General features: G+C 49.8%; 1 protein-coding gene across 2 annotated transcripts in view; it reads left to right on the forward strand.

Moving 5' to 3' along the window:
- The window catches only part of LOC119710120 (rho GTPase-activating protein 39-like), a 59741-nt gene that overhangs the window by 29869 nt on the left and 13445 nt on the right, over positions 1–16427 (forward strand). Inside the window, exons 2-4 of one of the 2 annotated variants that reach the window (XM_038158746.1) lie at positions 688–1086; positions 11037–12090; positions 14678–15224. In XM_038158746.1, coding sequence (XP_038014674.1) covers positions 688–1086; positions 11037–12090; positions 14678–15224 — 2000 coding nt within the window. Of the gene's footprint in view, positions 1–687; positions 1087–11036; positions 12337–14677; positions 15225–16427 lie in introns of both variants that reach the window. The other variant, XM_038158745.1, reaches the window with a different exon arrangement.

Consider the following 16427-nt stretch of genomic DNA (forward strand, 5'->3'; position numbering starts at 1 on the left):
CACCCTGCTGAAGGCTCTGTCCCATCACCCAAGGGATAGGGGGCAGAGCCTGCAATGGAGATGGTCTCATCCACCAGTTATTCCCCACATATATCTTTTGGACAGAAAAGTGTGGGCTCTGAGCAGGGTCCATGGGACCCAGAGGTCCCTTCCAGCCCCACAGCATGTGGAGCCTGCAGGCAGACACTTGCATGGAGCAGGTTGTCCCCATTGTTGGGAGCCAGGGCTTTGGTCTCCCCAGGTGGAATGTGCAGCTCTCAAAAGGAGCAGATCCTGTTCTGCAGATACTCCCTGCTCCTGAAAGTCAAGTCCCCTACACTCCTGCATCCTGCACCCTGCATCTTCCAGGCACTGGCACTCCTGTGACTGGGCCAGCCCTTGAGTCATCCCAGCATCAGCAGACTGTGCTCACCAGTCCTGGGCTGGTGAATGGGAAGTGAGTGAACTAGGATGACAGGGCTGACCTCCCCTTCCCTGTGCCAAAGAACTTCTATTTTGTAGCAGCCCCATCTCAAACCCTTGCCCTGGTTTCTCCTAAGATCATTAGATTGCTGAATAGCCCCAAACAATGCTTTGATCTACAAGTAGGCTGCCTGGCCCAGTGGCAGCAGCTCTGTAGGACTCCTCAGACAACCTGTTTGCTTTGGGCCTCTGGCCCAGACTAATGTGGCTCTTGTGTCCCTGCAGCTCAGACTGGGTGGAGATCATCGAGCCCCGCTCCCAGGAGCGGATGTATGTGAACCTGACCACCGGGGAGTGCAGCTGGGAGCCCCCTCCCAACCTGAAGGTGCGCCAGTCAGACCAGAAGCAGTGGTGGGAACTCTTCGACCAGAACAACAATCGCTTCTACTACTACAATGCCATCACACAGCAGACAGTGTGGCACCGGCCCCAGGGCTGTGACATTGTGCCCTTAGCACAGCTCCAGGCCATGAAGGGCAGCTCCCAGCCTGACTGCTGTGGCCGGGAGCACCGAGGCAGCACTGGCAGCGGTGGCAGAAGCACCCCCATCCAAATGGCTGTCTTGCAGGAGATGGAGAAGGGCAAGAGGAGCAGTGCAGCAGAGAAGAGGAAAGATCCTGCCAGGTATGGGGAGAGCTTCAGCCTTCTCTGTTTATATCTGTTGAGTGAGTTTAGCTGCCAGGCAGGCCCTGTTAGGCAGGTTGGGACCTGTGCTTCCCCAGGAGAGTGCTGTGCTGCCCCAGGAGGGTGCAGCACCAGGGTGAAGTACTGCCAGACCCCCAATCACTGCCATGTGCCTTCCTCTTCTTGGGGTAGAGCTGTCTGCTGTCACCACTACCTGAATGTCCCCAGCTTGGGCCAGACCATCTTTGTGTGAGACACCATAAAAATACATATCAAAAGATAGTCTTTTCTCTGGGTGCTACAACAGAATGAGAGGGGACAGGCAGGAGTGTCATGTAGTGATGAAAACTCTCTCAAAAACTTGCAACAGGGTTTGTTGGGATGGCATAGCTCCTGTGCAGAGGGTCAGGCTGCTGTGGGGTGCGGGTGAGCCCATCTGGTCTAGCTTCCTTTCCTCCTTGCTAATTTGCTGATGTCTTGCAGCTTCAGCCAGGGCAGGAGGTGGGGCTGCAGGAACGGAGCTCCTGGGCACAGTTATGTGGTCTCATCAAGCCTGAAATAAAAGACCAATAACAAGATGCCATTTTTATGTTTGACTAAGATTTTTTTTTTTTTACACTCAAACTAGTCTGACAGCAATTGGGGATTTTTTCATTGTATTGAAACCATGATTTCAGCTTCAGTTGCACAAAAGTATCCCTTCCCCAATCTCTCTTGTGTTGGCCCCTGTGCCTGGGATACTGTGTGGGGCTGCTCTGCCTCCCTTCTGCTCTGTCTGGGCATCATCCTGCCCTGGAGGATGTGGTACTGGCAGCTGGAGAGGCCGTGCAGCAAGCAAAGTTGGGTCATACTGAGAACTGACCTGAGGGCTAGAGGAGCACCTGGGTAAGCCTGACTCTCCTGCCATAACTGCTGGGAGGTCTTGTCCTGGTTCTGGGCAGTGTAGCAAGTGCTAGCACCTTGGTTTTTGGATCCAGGCTGCCTCTCTGTGTGCCTGGTGCAGGCAAGGATAGAAAAAAAAAAGCCAAGTTAATAAAAGCCACAAAGGATGGCAGTTCTGGAAAGTATATGCACCCTGAAGTGAGACTGTTTATCACATGTTTGCTGCTCTCTGCAAGATGCTCCTATATTCAGTGCAGATCTTAATGGCTGCAAGACACTGGTGATGCACATAAAGTGACCAGAAGGAACCCAACACTTTACTGGTGCTTATGATGCACCCTGTGCCTCCTGCCCTAGAAGCAGCACCTCTGAGCTTCATATCCATCCAGAGAATGATCCCTGCCCTGCCAGGAGAAATCCAGTAAATGTCTCAAGCTGTACCTATGCCGTTCCCAGTTCTCTCAGGTCACCCCCAGTCACTTGGGGGGTCACACAGTTGAGCTATAGGCACATGGGATTTGGCATGAGCAGGTGACTTTCCTTCCTTATCCATCTACAGCCTGGCACTCCAGGGCAGCCAGGATGGGCACCATCAAAACTACATTACATGTTTCCAGAGAAATGAGTGTAAGAGCCCTCATAGGGTGTAAGATACTGTGAGCTTCACAGAGTCCAAAGTATCCCTGTCTGTGTAGGTTTTAACAGCAGCTGGAATTAAACTCCAAATATGCCACTCCTCTTCCCCTCACTGTTTCCAGTAAGGGAGAGAAAAAAGCAGAGATTACAGGTTGAATTAACAATTTACTGAAAGCGTAAGGCAGTGGAATAAGGCACACACAATAACAACAGCAATGTTAATAGTAATAGTATACAAAAAGAGGAAGTGTTTTGCCCACAAAAAGTTGTTCACTATTGCGAACAAAACCAAGATGGCAGATGCTCCTTGTAAGCTGCATCTGCATGATTTTCCTGGACAAAGGTAATGTGGTAGCCATTCGTGTGCTGCCCATGTGGCCACTGGAAACAAAGGCATGATGGTAGGAGAACTTCTGTGACTAATGTTTGCTATTCCCAGCCAGAAACTACTAAAAAACAGTGACAAATCCTCTGAAAACTGGATCGTCCAAGTAGGGTCCCGCAGCTGCTCCACTGGGCTCAGTTCCACACAGGTAACTGTGCCACCATTTCGACCGCCCTGCCGCACTAGAGGTCAGCCCTGCAGGTCACTGCTGCTTTTTTGTCCTACCGCTCAAACGCACTCCTTTAGGCTCAGTTCGGCTGGGTTTGGCAGGGGTTCTTGCTGCTCGGCTTGATGGGCCCAGCGGGGTTGGGGTCACTCCCACTGCTGGACTGTTCCCTTTCAGCAGCCTCCTCCTCGCCAGTGTTGTTGGTTCAGCACTGTGATCAATTTGTGTTTTTACCACTGTCCCTTTCAATACCCTGTTCCATAGTTTGTGTACCGAGAAAACAGTAAGGGAACTGGCAGGGGAGCAAAGGGACCGGGTCCTGCAGGGGTTGGTGTTGACAGTCCCTCCTCTGGAGAGAGAGGCAAAATGGCACGCTTCAGATGGGGTGCCTGGCTCTGCCTCCTGAAACTGTGGCATGGTTCAGAAGGGAAAATGTTATTCTGTGCCATGATCTGCTTGGTATAGAGTAACAGCAGCACTAAGCTCTGGCCTTGTCTGCAACCAGGACACTGACTCAATCTCTCAGGAGGGAACATGGCCTCCTCTGCCTTTGTACCGGAAGTTGCTGTGCCTCAGGGGAAAAGTGATGCCAGTTTTGACCCATCCCTCAGTTCTTCAGCCCTCTCACTAGGGAAGACCCTTCTACAGGGTCCCCTTCTATAGAAGGAAGGGGGGTGATTCAATATGGGCAGGAGTTTGCTGTACCTTTCCTTGCCTGCCAGGGCAGAATCACCATCACTGCTGATTCTCCTGCAAGAAGGGGAAATGGAAAGAAGTTCTCCTTTGTTCCATCCCTAGATCAGGTTTATGCAGCAATCTTGGGGCACCTTGAGCCTGCAATGAATTGAAGGGCAAGTGCTGAAAAAGGCATGAGTGGCAGCTTGCATGGGAGCTAACAGGCTGCTTGGATATGCAAGATTTTCAGATTACAAGGCTCATACCATTAAGCTGACGTCTTTCTTGGAAGCAGGAGATTGGGCACTGTTTCCTTGCACATCTATCATGTGGTCTCTCTACTGTGTGAGCGTGGGTTGTGTAACTGGTTATAATGCAGAGTTTGATTTCCCTAGTTGAGCCTGACACCCAAGGAGAGATTTCTTGCCTTTTGTTAGCTTGTAAAACGGGGAGCAAAGAGCTAAGCCAGAAGCAAATGCTCTCAGGCGGGATCTAATGCCATTGCTGGGATGTCTGGTATACTAACAGCATGAGCACACAGAACTTTTCAGCTCTGTTGTCTGTGTTGTTCTCCAAAGACAACCTCAAGTATGTCCTCCTCTGCTCGGGAGAAATGCAGCTGCATAAACAGAGGGTGAACACATTGAGTGCTGTTGGTAGTATTTGACATCTTCATAGTTACTTGCGACCAAGACAGTTTTGCTTTTGTCTCTCAATGCCTGTGCAAAAAATAGTGTTTTTCTTTCCTTCGTGTTTGTCATTCTGTGATAGATGGAGAGGTCAGCAGAGACCAGTGTAGTCCCCAAGAGGGGTCTCCTGCAAGTCCATCCGACAAAGATCTGGGGGAAGGGATTTCATTCTGGTTTTAGTTATACTTTGTGGTCGAGTTTTTTTTCTTTTAGTAACCTGGTTTTTACCACCTTTCTTCTCTTGTGCCTTATATCAGCACTGCTGAATTTGTTATGCCCCTTGCCACATCTCATTGCTGTGAAACCCTCAGCAGCCTCGAGAAGAACAAAGAAGCTCTCCAAACCTTGCTGCCTGTTCCCTCTGTCTCTATGCCCATGCCACCCCTCCCTCACTGCCCCACAGCTTGCTGCTGCTCTTCCAGCTCTTGCAGTGTCTTGGAGCAGCCTTCTCTAGACATCAGCCTTTGGTCTCCCCAAGCAGTACAGGAGAGTAGACCCCCTAGGGAAATGGCAGCTTCTTGCAGTGGGGTAGGACACTGGTGCCATTGACCATCTCTGGAGCCTTCTGCGGAAGCTCCTCTGCCCATGCTATTGCTCCCATCGTGTCTTTCAGCTGTGCTCCCTGGAGCTGCCCAGCCCAGTGCTGGCTCTGCCTCTCCCTTGCTGGACAAGGACAGCAAACAGCACTTGCCTCACAGCTCCAGACTCATCCTTAGCTCTTACAATCCTTTTAGGAAGCAAGATGGACTCTCTTCAGGGGAAATGATGGCCAAATTATATTTTCACACACTGGAAAGCTCTGCAAAGGATGGATATGCTCCCTTGGGGACTGTGAGACCAGCTTGGGGTTGAATGTAGCATTTTGGAAGTGTACTCTGAGCCACTGCAGCCATGCTGGGCTTTGCCAGAACTCCAAGGTAATGGGGTGAAAAAGGGCTTGGTGGAGTGCCAAGGCCTGAAGAAGGCAGTCTTTCTGGGAGGCTGTGTGCTGGTCTGCATCATTTCAGCACAGTGCAGGTCAGGACTGTGAGCAGGCTCTGCTGTCCTCAGCCCTGCTATCCATGCAGAACCAGCCCCTTTACTCCTCTTCCCCTGTTTCTCCTAAGGTCAGCATTGGGAGTTTCAGAGTGCTGTTTCTGAGGTTCTCTTTGCAGTAACAGGCTTTGCAGTAACAGGCTTAAAATCCTCCATAAGAAAGCCACCTTCTCTAGGAACATTCTGTCTCCCAGAAGAGGAAGGTGAAGGTCTTTTCTGCATGGGCAGTAGGTTGTGCTGCCTATCCCCTCCTCACCCACCTTTCCCACAGTTCAGCATACTCAACTGGGAAGGAGCAGGGGCTTGGTCTTACAGTGCCAGGAATATGTGCTGGAAGAGGAGTGAGAGGGAATGTGTGATTAGGTGGCTGTAAGAATACCTCTTCCTCTTCCAAGTCTGGTTTGTTTCATTATGGGCTTATGTCTCTCAAGGCACAGCATAAGTAATGCAACTGTTAAGTTTTCATAATCAAGCAAGAAAGACCATCAGAATCCCTAATACAGGTTTGTTTTCTGCTTGTGCAGTTGGCCTTGGGGTAGGATATGCAAACACAATGTTCTTTGCACAGCTCTGCAGAGTTTTTTTTGTTTGGGCAGGTTGTATCCCTGCCTCCAATGTAGGAATTAGGGACAGAGCAGCAGTGCTGCTGGAATACAAACATCCCTGTTCACTCACCTTTGTCACAGCACCAGGGCAGAGAAAGGTGCAGAGCTAAGGTGCAGGGCCTTTTCTCCAGGCTTCTGGGAAGGAGAAAAACAGACATTGGAGATCTGGAGCCTAGGAAGAGCTACTAGATATGCTGGGGCTGTTGGAGCTGGTTGCAGGCTGGGAAAATCAGTGCCAAGTTGAGGCCTTTATGCTGAAGCTACTTGACAGCATTCCTCACAGGAACAGTCCCAGGGGATTCATCAGGGTCTCTGCTGCTGTTGGCTGAAGAGCTTGGCTGAGAGACTGCATTGGGACACTTCTCCACCACTGATGTTGCTTTTTGTTACAGTTTTCAAAAGGACAAGACTGAATCTTCATGCTAGGAAGTAGGAAGTCCCTGTTCTCTTCTTCTTAGTCTTTCCAGCAGCCTGGGGATGGAGTTGAAGGAAGCTGTATCTAGACATGACCCCAAGAAATCATTCATGGCTATGGAAATGGCCTTTTCAAGACAGCTTTGTCTTTTCTGTGATGGTACTTCTTTCCTCTCATCTCTGGCAGGGAGACTGGAAATGGCATGATGTGTCCATGATGAGACTGATGGGCGAGGTGGAGTACTGTACACATTTAGAAGTTTCCCTTCACTGTCACATTCCTGGTTGGGGGAGCATGGTGGCACTCAGTGACATGGGAGTGGCGCAGCTTCCCAGTTTTCTCTGGCCTCTGCAGGGCATCTAGGTGCTTTGCCTCTTACCAGTGTCCATGGTAGCCTAGATGTGGCAATCCCACGTGTTTCTGCTTTTTCTCAAAAAGAAGCAGTGTCAGTCAATGGGTTCTGCCAGCTCCAGGGGTTTGCAGTGGTCCAGAGCAGGTTGGCTCCCAATGTGCACCTTGACCTAGGCCTGAAGGAGGGAGCATGCTGGGGCATGGACTGCAAGTGCCAAAATCCTGCTGCAGGGAGGCTTGCTGCTTGTGGCAGAGCCACTTCTTCGTTGCCTTGCTGTAGCTGTCTGTCTGATTTGTCTTGCTGTCCTGCCAGCTGGGCTCAGGGCAGGTGCAGAGAGAGTCCTGTACCAGTGCAAAACTCCTGCCGCTCTCCATCGTGTCCCACCCGTGTGGCCAAGTCTGTGCTAAAGGCCCAGCACATCTTCCTGTCCTGGGCAGGCCCAAGGTGAGGGATGTCCCTGATGAAGGGACTCTGGGCAGTGAGGAGCTGTTGTGCTTTGGAGTGCCTTTTGCCCTTCGGCTTGCTGGGGCTCGCAGGTAGGTAGCTTGCCTCTGCAGGAGGCTATGAGCACAGTATCCTCTTTTCTTTTTCAGATCAAATCCCTCATCTGAGGACTAAAATCTGGGCTGTGCTCTTTATCCCAGATGCAGGGGCAGAGGTTGTGGCCAGTTGAGGTCCCACAGGGCCCTAAAAGTTATAATGCCATGCTGGAGCAGGAATCCATCTCTGATGGGCAAGTTGGTGGTGTTCTGCAGATGCCCAGGCCCACACATGAGCAGTGACCAACAGAGATGTTCCCAGTGCTGCTCTGTGGGTGTGAATTGGGACAGATGGGGCAGGAGGTGGTGTGCCAGTGCCGGCTGTGTGGACAGGAAGGGGCTCCTTCCTGTGGCTCAGTAATGCAGCCTCCGCTGGGTTACAGGGGTCCCAGCAGGGCTGCAAAGAAGCCAGATAGCGTAGTCCTGTTCGGAATGGCCTGTCCGAGTTCCCAAGCAGCTCCTAGCCACAGGCTACCTTAGCAAGCTTGAGTGATATCAGCTCTTAGTGGTTATCAGCTCATTTTGTGATTTCAGCTCTTTAGCTTGCTAGGTGCCGCAGGCAGACGCAGGGTGAGAGAGGAGAAGGCCATGTGAGGTTCCACAGGGAAGTCTTTATTGATCTTCTGCGAAGGTTCTCAGGGACAGCTCTTCTGCCCAGCTCTTCTGGGGAAAAGTAGCCCTTTATATAGGGTACAGGGGTTTTAGAAATTGTCCAATAGTAAGGGTCAAAGGGAAATGACCTATAGTCTTACAGAGAGATAAGCAAGGGTCCGAAGGCAGAAGAGAGGGGCTTCTAAGGTCCACTCATCATGACTTGGCATTTCCTATCTTAGGCTGCTGAACACCAGGGAGACCTTGCAGGCCCTGGGCCTGCTACAGCTCAGAGTTGAGCAAGGAGGTGGCAGAGCTTCAGGCTGAGTTCCTGGTCATTTGATTTTCTGGTGCCAGACAGTACCAGTATGTGATGAGCCTGGACGCGGGGCACAAGTCTGGCCATGCTGTGTCTGGCTGAGGTAGGTCTGCCAAGCCTTGGCAGAGTGGATGGTTCAGGTGTGCAGAGCTGGCTGGGCCTGCAATGCTTCACGTTAGGGAGAGGAAAAACTTCAGGAGGTGGCTTGTGGAAAGTGGATGTCCAGCACCTTTCCACAGAGCACAGGGTTATTTTCCAGCCCTCCCATAACTGGAGGTCTTGTAAGGCAGTGGGACACATCTGCAGCTCTGGGCTATCCCTCTGCAACCCAACAGCTGGGTAATGCTGGTCCAGATGCAATGATGGTTGCTGTAGGGTTGAGCTAAAATATGTCCCAGTCACACATTTGTGGCCTGCTTGCTGAGTCAGGAGCCTGTGGATTGTTCTGTTCTTTGCCAGTCTCTCTGTGCCATGAACTGAGAGACTGGCAAAGTCTCTCTCACTGATACAGCCATGTAGGTGTCAGAAATCCTCATTTAAAAGCCTACCAAGTGTTGCAGTTCTGGTTCTTCCTTTTAGTCCACGCACTCTTTGAGGAAGAGCCTGGTCTTCAGCAAGGCTTGGGATTGAGACTGGAGCTTGTCTGTGCACAGGGAAGATGCCCTGATGCAAGGAGCAGGCCATGTCCCCCAGGGAGGGATACCTGGTGGGTTGTGGAGCTGGGTGTCCTCATGATCGCCATCCTCATGCTGCTGTTACCGCTGGTGGTTCCATGTGTGCATCCTCACTTGGCGCCGCTGGCGCTTGACCCCTGCATTAGGCATCATGCCCCAGGAAGAAGCATGTGGAGGACAAGCCACTGAGGGCTAAACAGGAATGGGAGAGCAGGGGCTGTGCTGGATGGTGGCTTGAGCAGATGCAGAGAGGCCAATCTCAAATTTGTCAGTGTTTCCCAAGCTGCTCTTGGCATAGGGCTTAGGTCAGCACTGGGCTGCAGTGCTGTGAAGAGAATGAAGGTGGAGGCTGGGAGACAGGTCTTCCTCATGGCAGTTGCATCACCATCTTGAAGTAGTGTTGGGAGCTCCCTTAAAATAAAATCCTTGGTGCCTCAGTGGGAGATACATAAGAGGTTCCAGAGCAAGAGGGGGCCTGAGGGTTCAAAGCAGAGGAAGACGGCCCTTTCTCAGCCTTCTCTGGCCGCACCTGGGTAGTTGCACAAGAGAGGTGCATGGACTCTGTTGCAGGAAAGGAGCCAGCCCTGCAAAGATGGAGGTGCAGCAAGTGTGATCAGTGTCATGAAGCCTTTGGACCCTGGCCAGGGGTCAGGCACTGCACCCAGGGCAGGGCTGTGCCAGCCTCCTCTGCACCACTCATGGTGCCATTGTGTCAAGATGGGATTCGCAACGACACATTGCCAACAGAGAGCCTGTTTTGCCAAAAATATGGTAAGCAGTGGATGGGGAAGGAGCACACCACCCCTTTAGGAGGGCAGTGATCGGGAACAGATGTGAGACCTTAGGTGTTGGACAGAGGATATGGGGAAGGTGACTGGAGTGCACCAAGTGAAATAGGACACCCACAGTGATGTGGGGCAGGTGTGGGGAGAGCAGGGGGTGTGCAAATGCACTGGCAGGATAACCATGGGGGAAGGACAGGCAGAATACCCCAGGGAAGCTGTGCTGAAGGAGGAGGCTGGCACCTGGGCAGGTGAAAGGGCTCTGGAGAGCAGGAGCAGAGCAAGATGGCTGGGGTGTCCAGATACCTTGGGATTTGGCAGGGAAGGCACAAGAGAGCCAAACATGGTTTGGGGCACCTCTGGACATGCAGCAGAAGTGGGTGTGTCTGCCAGCACAGAGGCCATAGAGGACAGGTCAGCAATGTGGAGTGGGGAGCAAGGTCAAGGTACAAACAGCAAAATAGCTATGAAGGTGTTAGAGGAACATCTCCTGTCTCAGGTGGAACACATGCAGTACACCCTCAGGTCTTACCCAGTAATGGCTGGTAGCAGATACCCATGTAGGTAGGGAACAATTCAAGTGGAGGAAGGGTCAGATTCAAGTGGACCTTCCTCGGGACTGTGATGCCTTGGAAAACCTGGAAGCTCAGCTGGTTTAATATCCTTTCTATTCCCTTTTCCTCGGAGCTCACAAACACAGACTGGCTGTGGTCACAGCCTGACAGCAGGTTGTTGTTGCTACACTGTAGAATTTATTCTGGGAATTGGGGTGTTGCAGTGGGCATGTTGGGTTGTGGTGGATCCCGAGTACCGCCACAGATCAGAGGTGATATTCCCAGCAGAGGAGGGTTTCACAGCCATGAGAGTTGAGCAGGGCCAGTTGATGTGGCCAAGGGTACCAGATCTGAGTGCATCTGGACAAGATTGGGTGGAGGCATGGCAGGTTTTGTGGGAATGTAAACTGTGAGTGGAGAATGGCCACCTCCATATACCTCCCATAGACCTCATAGGTTTTTCTACAAAATTAACGCATGTCTGGAAACTTATATTAAAAAATAGCATGTTGTGGAAGGACTGTCATCATAGTTGGATAATCTGAAGGCAGGTACTTTCAGGCACAATTTGGTATTTGGGTAGATGTAAAAGGTACTTCAGTAAACATAATTCTTAAATAATTGTGTGTATTTGTATCTTTCTTCTTTTAGGGAGACTCCTACCCACTGGCAGCCTCTGCCAGGCACGAAAGCAGCCATGTTGGTCAAAGTGAACAGTTTGAGGCAGATGCAGAACTTTTCAAACAGTTCTCTTCAGCTGCAGGGTACTCCAAAGCCCAACAGCCCAAAATCTCTTCCCAAACCAGCTATATATGCTCAACCTCAATCCACATCCCAGAGCCCTGGAGCCACAAAGCAATTGCCTGCTGGAGAAACAAAGTCTATGCAGATCAAAAAGACAGAGAGTGGTGGGTTTTGCCTGGTGATGATGAATGGTCCTACTTCTCAAACACCTCCAAGAAGCCAGACAGGAACCTCCCAGCCTGCATCCCCCACATATGCCTCTCCCACACCTATATATGATGAGCCATCTTTAGAGTTGCCAATTTATGACGAGCCACCAGTAGATATGGACACTGAAATCATTTGTGTGAGTGGGATGTCTCCACCAAGGTCACCAAGCAATAGCTTAAAAAAGCAGTTGCAACCAACCAAATTATTGCAGCATCCCAGTATGCAACAACAGCAAGCTGCAAAGAAGCATGCAAGAAATCCCTCTTGCACTGAATACAGCCCAGCTGGCAGAGAATACATAAAACATATGGTTAACATTGACCAATCTGCCAAGCTCTCCCACTCTTCTGCTGCAACAACAGATACCTCCACTAAACTGCCTGGTCAGCTTGCTTCAAAGGACAGCTTCAAGGAGTCTTGGAAGATCTTGGAAGCCAATGTGCTCAAGAACATGGAACTCCACCACAGTCGGCAGAACAGCCTGCAGACTCAGGAGTACCCAACCGGCCATCAGGATTCTGGTTATTCAACTGGCCCTTCTCCAAGCTTGAGAAAAAGGAAAGGAAGGAGGCAAGGAACAGGTCAAGCAAGACCTGGCTCTGTGGGCAGCAGCAGTGAGCTCACAGCTCTGAATGATAAAGTGATCGCTGAGATGCGTGCTGTGGTGGGCAGGTCAGCAGCTTGCAGGGGAAGCAAAGCCAGCCTGGATGCTGAGAGCCTGGAGAACAGTGTTCCAGCAGAGAGCAGCAAGGTCAGGTTTCAGTCTGACCACTTGAAAAAATGCATCAGCCAGAGCTCCAGGGATGATGTCGCAGCCAGCAACAGGTCTCTGTACAGACAGGACCTGGAGATTAGGGAATTCTTTCCCAGCAGTGTGGCTGCTCCCCAGGACACAATGAGGCAGAAGAGAACTTTTGAGAAAATAGATTCTTTAGAAAAGAATGTCACCAGTCAGACAAGCTTGGCTTTGTCAGGTGCTACACGCCATTCCTCACAGGTACCTCCCCATCTGTGCCATGTTAAATTTTTTTTTCTCTGCTAGACTTGCTAGACTCATCATACAGAGCCTGCTTCTGGCGGGGGGGGGGGGGGGGGGTTAATTCCAGGGGTGTGCTGCAGGCAAGACAGTCTTTTCCGGCAGAATAGCAAACAGGTCATAAAGCTTCACAGCTTTGCTTGTGGAAGCCCTGTTTAAGGCCAGTGGCTTGACAGGAAGGAGAATTGTGGGATAGGGCTCATGTCCAGCAAGGCCTCAGTACTGTGGGTAGCTCTGCGCTGTTATTTAGGCAAATATGCTTGCCTGATCATGTTACTGTCACTCATGTCTTCCCTCATACGTACTTTCTTCACTGGCATGGTCTGAGTTGGTGGGTACGGCATCAAGATTTGCATTGCCACATGGCAGCAATTCCTCTTTTTCTCTCTCTCTGTTTTCAAATGGTTCCTCATATGCTATTCTCCCTCCCAATTCCTGAACATGGAATAGCAGTATTTAGAAAATCAATCTCAGTGGCTCTAGTATCTTGTTGGAAATAGCTACTTTAAAGCCCCATTAGTGTTCCTGCTCAAGGGGAATAGTTTTTCTCTCTAACACAGCACTTCTGCAGGATTATTTTGCCATCTTTTTTCCTACTTGGATTCAAAGGAATGTCCTGCTTCCTAGTTTTAGTTCAGATTTAGGTTCTTTGTAGATAGTTTTATATCTCCTGGAGCTTTTTCCCTTTTTTCTCTTTGCTCACTCTTCCAGTTATTTTGCTCCCATTTTGAACAACCAGGGTCGCTACATAAATTTGATAAGGCAGAGCTGATAATCATCCTCCATGCTGAAAAGTGCCTTCTTACTTTTTTCTAGTTTTTCTCTTGTTTGCTACAAAGTCTTTAATGAAGAAACTTTGGTACAAAGTCTTTAATGAAGAAACTTGGGAAAGCTCCTTGACTATTCCAGATTGCTCCAGCAGACCTGTGAGGTGTAACTTTGCTTTGAAAGCCAGGCTGACACCTCTCCGCTCTATCAGATTTATCTGTATGTGTTCTGTTTATTGCCATTTTGGATCAATAAGTGCCTTGCTTTCATCTGAAACCTTTTGGAAAACCGATGTCATGTTCCCACTTTTCCCACTTTTCAGGCACAGAGACACATCAAGTTTACATAACTTACATGTTACTATTAATAGTTCAACAATTTCATTTCATAGCCTCTTTAGACTTGGTGAGAAACTGCTCTCCAGTCTTCTGGCTGTGTTACACACAGCCTGTTATATTGATAGGGAGAGCTGAAACTTGATTATGCACAAGAGATGGTGGGTTGGGAATAGGCTGTGAATGTCCTTGAAAGTGAAGAAAAATAATTCATATATGGTAATGTAGTAGTATTGAAGGAGGGTGGGGAGAAGTTCTATGACAGGCTAAGCAGAGGTGGCTGTGAACGAGATGTGAGAGAGAAGCCTCAGAGAGAGCAGAGGAGTGAACATGGAGAACTCCTGAACCTCAAGATAGTATGAGGAGGTGACTCCTCAGAAGGAACATGCTGAAGGAGCAGGTAGGATGATGGAAGGAAAACCAACTCCAGGCAGGTAAGGTGGTTTGAAGGAGACCGAGGATGTTGAGATGGCAGAGAACTGCAGGTGGGGATTTTTAGTCAGTGTGTTGAGTGAATTCAGAGGGTGAGGAGGTAAAGGAGTTACTCAAGGGATAAAAAGAACAAAGTAAAAAACCAGCAGAGATTATTGTGCCCCAGGCTGGCAATGAGGGGTGGAATATGGTGTGTGCTAATCCCATCATCCGCACGCAGAGACATGTGGGGTGTGAGATGGGAAAGGGTTGGACTGCAGAAGCCTCTGTCCTGAATTCAGGAGTTCCTCTATACTAAGAAGGAAACACTGACTTGCTCTAAACTTTTAAGAACTAATGTGTATTTTGGGGTTAACTGTAGACCAGTGTCCCACCCTCCTCCTGGGCTCCTGGAGCTCCACTGGAACTGAGGAGTGCAGAGATACTTGGTTCCTTGGTGTGTGCTTGGTGCCACAGAGTGGTGCTGCTCTGGAAATCATCTCACATCCAGTCTGTCCCCGTAAACTCAGTGACAGCTGGGACACTCAGCCCTGTTACTCCATGTCCCAGCACTTCCCTTAGGGACAGCATTAGTGTGTGGCTGAAAGAGCCAGCCTCTTTCAGAACTACAGGTGTTACCCACCAATTCAACATGTACCAAGTCATGTTTGTTGTACAGATTCCCCACTGTGCAGTTGCTGGCAGCTTCATGTCTCACTGTGGATAATTTTCCTAGCCAGGTAAGGAGTCACCTAAGCTGTTTTTAACATGTCTGTTCTTCTTTGCAGCCTGAGACTGTAGAGCTGGAGCCCAAGCAGGAGGGTAGCAGCCAGTGTGATGGCTGTGTGGGATGCCATTTCCCTTACAACACCCTAGGGAAGCCCATCTCTCAGAGCAGCATGGCGGACTGGGCTTCCAAAAACCTGAACATGCACACACAAGGCATCTTCCGACGAAGGATCTCCATCTCCAACATGCTGTCCTGGAATGGTGGCTCTATTAAAAAGCCAATGCTTATCACTAGCAACCGGACCATCAAAAAAGAGGCATGCGAGATGTTCAAACTGGTGCAGAGCTACATGGGAGATCGTCAGACTCGCATGGACCGCAATCACGTGGCATTGGTAATGGTCACCAAGTGCTGGAGCATGCAAGGCTTGCGGGATGAGCTCTACATACAGCTGATCCGGCAGACAACAGATAACATGTGCTACCGAAGCCTGGCATGGGGCTGGGAACTGATGGCCATCAGTCTGGCCTTTTTTTCCCCATCACCTAAATTTCAGTCTTACCTGGAAGGTTACATTTACCGCCACCTTGACAGTGATGAAAAGAGTAAGTGCCTCATGCACCTCCTCTGTATGCAGCAGCATTTTGGCGGGTTGTGCCATGTAGCCAAGATTGTCTGGGTTTTAAAAGTACAGGTAGTCCCCAGCTAGTGCTGTGGGCTCTGTCAGTGAGAGCACAGTGTGTTGTCTGAGTTCACCTTTCATTGGTGGGATGAAGCTGCCACCAGCTTGTGTCTGGCAAAGAAATGCAAGCCCCAGACTGTGCTTACCTCATCTGTCAGCACTGAAATGAGCTGATGTCAACCCTCAAAAGGCAGAGTTTTTCTGGGTTGTCTGATGACATAATTTACTTTTAAGTTCCTTGAAGCTGGCAAAAAAAAAAAAAAAAAGGATTGTTAGTATTTAAGTTTTTAGGGAGCCATTGCAGACACTGAGAACAGACCTTGGCTGTTTGGGGATCCTGAAGAACGCAGGCTTTTAGTGTGAAGAGATGCAATTTATCTGTCTTTCAGAAGTTTGGGGACCAGCCCAGCTTATGTTCTGTTATTACCCCGGTTTTAAATTGCTATAGCATCTGGTTGGGGGTGATGAAGGGGTGGGGTGTGAAGAAAAGGAAAAAAGCAAAATACCTAGAGAGTATTAACTGGTATTTATTGGCTTATTTCCCAGTATTTTCAGCAGTGCTCACTGTGTCTTGTCCGATCTCAGGCCAGAAACCAGACACCTATTTTCCTCTTGATCTTTGGGGACCTGCTGTGTTTGAAGCCCCCCCCAGGTCTCCAGGGTGGCTACAGGAGTTCTGCCTCAGCACTTCTCTGCCCCTGCTCATGAGCATGGCGGCAGAGGTTGGACCAAGGGGCAAGTGCTACACTGGCAATATTTGCCCTTTTTTTATGATTATAGCCTTGATGTGGGATTTTTTCACTGAACTGCCAGGTGGGCAGCACTAGTTTGGGTTTTATAAAATTTTTCCGCCATTGTCACTTCTGTCCAAAACTATTCCCTCCAGCTGTGCTTTGCCCAGAATGCAAGCAACAAGGAGGAGTACTCTGAGATACTGAGAAGATGGTTCTTTTGCTGGTATTTAGGCAGCAAGTTTATTTAGGTATGAACTTTTCAACTGTTTGGCCATTTGGAGAAGCTGAATGATGTTCTGAGCCTCTCATTCAGGTTCATTGGGAGCTGGCAGGACCTTTCCCCTGACAGAGCTTCTTATGCTGGAGTCAGCCTGGCTGCCATGTCTAAGGGC

Source organism: Motacilla alba, chromosome 20, assembly GCF_015832195.1.
Source record: "Motacilla alba alba isolate MOTALB_02 chromosome 20, Motacilla_alba_V1.0_pri, whole genome shotgun sequence".
In the NCBI taxonomy this organism is placed as follows: Eukaryota; Metazoa; Chordata; class Aves; order Passeriformes; family Motacillidae; genus Motacilla; species Motacilla alba.